The 6,000-nt window shown below is 46.7% G+C and overlaps 1 protein-coding gene across 7 annotated transcripts in view; it reads right to left on the bottom strand.

The window, feature by feature from the left end:
* Nucleotides 1–1,499: 1,499 nt before the first annotated feature.
* Nucleotides 1,500–6,000, bottom strand: part of LOC140489329 (uncharacterized) — a 143,355-nt gene continuing 138,854 nt past the window's right edge. For all 7 annotated transcript variants that reach the window (XM_072588763.1, XM_072588764.1, XM_072588762.1 and 4 more), the window contains 2 exons: nt 4,008–4,033; nt 1,500–2,554 (listed from right to left, as the gene is read on the bottom strand). In XM_072588763.1, coding sequence (XP_072444864.1) covers nt 1,941–2,554; nt 4,008–4,033 — 640 coding nt within the window. In that variant the 3' untranslated portion in view covers nt 1,500–1,940. The remainder of the gene's footprint in view (nt 2,555–4,007; nt 4,034–6,000) is intronic.

Genomic DNA, 6,000 nt, shown 5'->3' with positions numbered 1-6,000 from the left:
ATGACAATTTAATAACTTCATGGTTGCTGCCATTGTATATTGACCAGAATGCCAAGCCGTTACATTTAACCAGTCTGAAGTCACACATTGGAACTGAAGGAGTACATTCTGCCCCTCCACCTAGTCTCACCATTACATCCACTGTACTTCAACTCCATTTAGCCAGCTTCGATCAACCTTCACCACCCTCACCTCAGAAACATGTCAATCACAGTTTGGAACACTTCAATTGACTTCCTACCACAACACACCCGTACCCTTTCTCTGGGAGAGTGTTTCAGATTTCCACAGAGTAAGTCAAACCTGATATTCTCTCCCATCCTCCACTTCCCAAGGCTCACAGACACTGAGTGATCATGTGTGAAAAAGAGCATGGGGGTGTGAGAAAGCGTGTTAGGTCTCGGATCTGATATACCCCATCCACTCTCCAATTTACCTGCAGGTCCAAAAGCTCACTGCCACTCCCTGAACTCCCCTCACTCTGGAGACTTGGTGCCAGTGTGACTCAACCACCACCCAACAGACCTTCAGTAGCACTGCAGAGGGTGTTTTTGGATAGTGAAGTTTGCTGTTTCATCACCTGAGGAGTCAGCATCTAACACTACGCCCACCCCTTCCTCACCAATATTGACTAACTTGCATCCGCTTAATGCTTAAGGAACATGAATTACCTGGAGATGGGAATTCCATGCAGGCTGTCCCATAGTACTGCCCCAGGCCTCAGGATCAGGGCAGTTTGGCTGGACTAACATGAGCCATTGGGAGCTGAGGACCCAGAGCTGGTGGTCAGGATGGAGAAGCTGAGGGTTGGTGGGGGGTGGGGGGGGGTGGGGTGGGGGGGGGAGCGGGGAGGTGGGGGGGGAATGGTGGTCACTTCCATAAGGGGTGCAGACCTTGGTAGGGGTTGCATCGCCTGAGAGGAGGAAGTTGTTGAGCAAGGTGACACCCTCACCCCCCCCCCCCCCCACCATTCATTAGGAGGGCAACATCCCCTTCATCCTTGAACTCACTCCTACAAGCGTCAGGACTGAGGGCAGGTGGGTGGGAAAACACCTTTAATGGGCCATTAATTGCCCAATTTGTGGGCCTGAGTTGAGTCAAGGGCAGGTGAGCCGGCCTGTGCTATCGTAACATGGCAGACAAGGCAGGACAGCAGTGGGAAGGCCAACCAAGAAATTTTACAAGCTGTCCCCTCACGTCCTGCTGTTCTCCTGGGATCTTTCACACACAGAGGGATAGGTTTGACATTGTGCCTGAAATTAAGGAAAACTCAATACTTTCAGCGGAATGAGGGGTAAGGTTTGTGGTGATGAGGCAGGAAGGGGGTGGGATAAAGGGAAGACAAACCATTGGGAATTTCAGGGGGATTCTGAAACACTTCAGAAGCTTTTCTGCCCGCATGGAAAGAGGGATCCAGGTTTGTTGTCCTGTTTTATTTGTCCTTGAATAAAACTGCACACAAGAATGAAGTAAAAAGTAGGATTTGAAAGATACTTCTTTTTTTTAATCTAAAGTCTTTGACCAATTGCTCCCACAACAGGAAGTAATGTAACAAACCAATTTGATCACACCAGGGAAAAGCGTGTCAGAGGAACAGCGAGATATTGGAAAGTTGCTGGGAGAGCTGCTCATGTATCTCTCAGCCAACCCACATGGAGGACTTACATCGAGGTTTCTCCCAATAAAATGGGTGAATTTTGAATTTAAATCACAAGGAAGTATTTGGGGAGTTTGACCTTTAACCTTTGTCAAAACCAAAATAAATTGCAAGGAAGTATTTTATTCCCAGTTCACCTGAAGGTATGAGATCCATTCTAATACATTTAGACACCAGCCATTCACCTCTGTTGTGGATTCTCTTCATCCATTCGATAACTCTTATCATCTTCCAGTCTTTTCCCTACTCTTGCTCTCAACTCCTGCCATGAGCCGTCGATATCTCATCCATCCACTTTCTCTTTGGACTTGGAAGCTGATGGTTTGCCTTGTTTCTTCTTGTCTTTCTGCTTCTTGTCTTCATTCCCCCGTTGCCTCTTCTCTTTCTCCTTCCCGCGTTTGTCGTCCTTCCCCTTCTTGTCTGCCAGCTCTCGCTGCTTCTTCTCCTCCTTCTCCCGCTGCTTGGTCTCCTTTTTCTGCTGCCTCTCTTCCTTCTCCCGCTGCCGCTTGTCTTTTTCCTGCCCTCTCTTGTCATCCTTGCCTTTCTGCTTCATGCTTTCCTTCTGTTTCTGCTTCTTCTCCTCCTTTTCCCTCTGTTGCCTCTCTTTCTCCTGCTGCCTGTCTGCTTTCTGCTTCTCCTTATCCTCCTTCGTCTTCTGTTTCTTCTTCTCTTTATCCCCCTTGTCTTCCTTGCCCTTGGATTTGTCCTTCTGTTTCGACTTTGTTTTGTTCCTGTCACCTTTACCCTCTTTCTCAAGCATCGCCTTTGACTCTTTCTCTTGGTCTTGGACTGTGGGAGATGGTGGTGGTGCTGCCTTGGCTTTTTGAGATTGATGTTCCTTATCCATTAGCTTCTCTTTCGATCCCTTGTTAAAGAAGTTGAAACCTATTGACTTTCCTGCCAATTCAAGCAAACAGACTGCTCAGCAAGTCAAAGAAGGCCGCGAACTCAATGGTTTCATATTCAATACACAATCAGGAATTACATTCTAATTTGTTTCTTAATTCATTCACGGGACATGGGCATCACTGGCAAAGTTGGCATTTGTTGCCTATCCCTAATTGCCCCTGAACCGAGAGGCTTGAGACGCCATTTCAGAGGGAAGGTAAAAATACTACAGATGCCAGAAATCTGAAATAAAAACAGAAAGAAGTGGAGAAACTCAGCAGGAATGGGCAGTATCTGTGGAGAGAGAGAAACAGAGTTAATGTTTTGAGTCTGGTATGACTCTTCACTTTGTCATGTTGGACTCAAAACCTTAACTCAGAAAGTGCTACAATCTTGGATCACCTTAGACAGTTGTCGTGGAGAGAAATTGAGCCGGTGGCTATAAAGTCAGGAGTGTGATGGAATACTCCCCTCTTGCCCAGATGGGTGCAGCTCCAACAACACTCAAGAAGCTCGACGACCTTGATCTCACATTCTGAAACTGTGACTTCTATAATTGGAAAGGGTGAGGGCTGCAGGTGCAAGTTCCACTCCAAAGCCACACATGCTCCCAACTTGGAACTGTAACACCAATTCTTCACTGTCACTGTGTCAAATTCTGGGAACGCCCTCCCTCACTGCACTGCGCATGTCCCTACCCCTCAGGACTGTGGTGATTCAAGAAGGCAGTTGACCACTACCTTCTCAATTAGGGCTGGATATCCCATGCTGGCCTATTCAGTCACACCCACATACCACGAATGGATAAAGACGGCTTAACTCTGAGTTGAACTTCCAACCACATGGAAACATAGACAATAGGAGCAAAAGTAGACCATTCGGCCCCTTGAGCCTGTTCTGTCATTCAATACGATCAGGGTTGATCATCCAACTTGGTATCCTGTTCCCATTTTCACACCATACCCTTCAATCCTGTCATATATAATTTCTCCGCTACTGTGACAGTGCATTTTGACCCCCATAACATCACCCGATCAACCAATGTATCAGTTAATTAGCAGCTGAAACCTTTACCCGCAGTTCCTGTTATTTGTGGACTGTCCCAATGCTCCAGGGGAACAGTGGCTCAGTGGTAATGTCACTTGACCAATGATGCAGAGGCCCGGGTCAATGTTCTGGGGATACAGGCTCTTACTGGATCACCCCTCACACTAGGAATAGCCATGGGACATCCGACATCGGGAGGGACGTGCTAAGCTGGGGTGGGAAATACCCACTCCTGAAAAATCCCAGCCTTACTCCCCAGGAGGAAGAACACCAGGAGAACCTAACCCAGCAACCATCGTCACCATCCCACCCCCAACCCCTAACCCCAGCATCCCTCCAGCCCTCTCTGATACCCGCTCCTATTTTACCCAAAACAAGAGGATCTCATGGTCAGCCTGTGAATCCAATGCCATACCTCGATTTTTCTTCTCTTTCTTTGGCCTGTGGAACAAACCATAAAAGTTGGGGGTAAGTTGGGAGCATGGCATCTATTGTCAACCGTTAAATTCACCACACAATCCATGAACAAGGCTTAAGGGAAGATCACAACCTGTGAGTTTAATTGGAAAGGTCAGAGGGTCAGAGAAGGGGATTTGTCCACGGTAACAGAATGACTATTTCTCGAATGATCAGTAGCAGTGTGTTCACCAACATCCGATAGCGCAGGTTGAGGCCATTCAGCCCATTGACACTGGCTTAGCACTTGGGCAAACTGGGGCTATTGATTAGTTGCACTCCTCTTGCTCTTTCCCCTTAACTCTGCACAGAGTTTAAGCAATGATCCAATTATCTTTTGGAAGTCCCGATTGAATCTGCTTCCACTGCTTTTCCAGGCTGTGAGTTGCAGACCACAACAACATGATGCAGGAAATATTTTCTCCCCATTGTAGAGTTATACAGTCATACAGCACGGAAACAGACCCTTCAGTCCAACCAATCCATGCTGACTATAATCCCAAACTCAACCATTAGCACCTGCCTGCACTTGGCCCATATCCCTCCAGACATTTCCTATTCACGTACTGAGCCAAATGTCTTCTAAATGTTGTAATTGTACCACTTCCTCTGGAAGTTCATTCCCCCAAATACGAACCACTCTTGTGTAAAAACAAAACCTGCCCCTTGTTTAAATCTCTCTCCTCTCTCTTTATCAAATATCCCCCACCGTCTTGAAATCTCTCACCCTAAGGAAAAGACACCTGCCATCCTCCTTATCTATGCCCCTCATGATTTTACAAACCTCTACAAGGTCACCCCTCAACCTCCTACACTCCAGTGAAAAATGTCCCAGCCCATCCAGCCTCCCCTTCTAACTCAAACCTTCCATTGCACTGGTTCTACTGGCAATTAGCTTTCAATCTGTTCCCTTTGGTTATGAATCCTTCCCTCAGTGAAAACAGTGTCTCTTTATTTAATCTACCAAAACCTTATAACGTTGACCATTTCTGTTAAATTTCTGGATCTGGACTAAAGCCATCCCAGAATGTGAATTCCCAGCGGTAAATCTGCTATGGCGAGCCTCAATTTAATTCCTGGACCTATAGCCCCTAGTTGGTAGTATCCATATTCAACATTTTAAGGCCAAGAGGGCTCATGGTGAAGTAGGATACCATCCCTGTCTCTGAACCAGAAACTCAAGGGTTGGGTCTCACTCCAGGAACAAGGAAGGTGAATTCACGATGTGGCCTACCACAGAATGTCAACCATCAAATCCATCCAACCCATGCCAACGGTATGCAGTAAGACGGGAAAGGTTCTTCGCCAGCCAATTGATGGAGAGAAAATTGGAGCCTCTACTATCACTATCCCCAAGTCTGGGCCACAACATGCAGGTAAAATGTGCAGTGTATCACAGAAACTCCCAACTTTCCCCTATCTCTCTCTCCCCTCTGTCGCTCTCACTCTCCCTCTCTCTGTCGCTCTTCTCTCTCTATCACTATTTTCTCTCTCTCTCTGTCCAGGTAGCCAGTTGACTCCATTATTGGTCAGATTGATGCCAGGAGTGTGGAGTTGGATTTGGGAGTTGACAAAGGCAGCAGTGGAATGGGACAATAATTTCTCATCCTCTGAGCTCTGACTCCTCAGCTGCTGTGTAAGATTCAGACTCATTCTCTTATTTTGATGCCTGTATGTTACAGGAACATCCAGAGAACACTTAATCACAAGTTACACTGTTGAGGGGCTGGTTCTCTGAAGAATTCAAATTGCCCTGTTTGTAGTTTCCGCGCAGAGTCTCACGGTCAAATCTTTTATGTGTTAGATTTTTTGTTTGCTCGGCAAATAGTGGCAGAACTGGAATGGATTTAAGAGAGAGATCAGATGTAATCTAAGGCAAGACATTTGGATAAGTACGTAAAAGAGAAAGGTTAGAGGGATATGGGCCAAATGCAGCCAGGTGGCACTCGTTC

This window comes from Chiloscyllium punctatum, chromosome 18, assembly GCF_047496795.1.
Source record: "Chiloscyllium punctatum isolate Juve2018m chromosome 18, sChiPun1.3, whole genome shotgun sequence".
NCBI classification, from domain to species: domain Eukaryota; kingdom Metazoa; phylum Chordata; class Chondrichthyes; order Orectolobiformes; family Hemiscylliidae; genus Chiloscyllium; species Chiloscyllium punctatum.
This window is presented reverse-complemented; position numbering and strand designations above follow the sequence as displayed.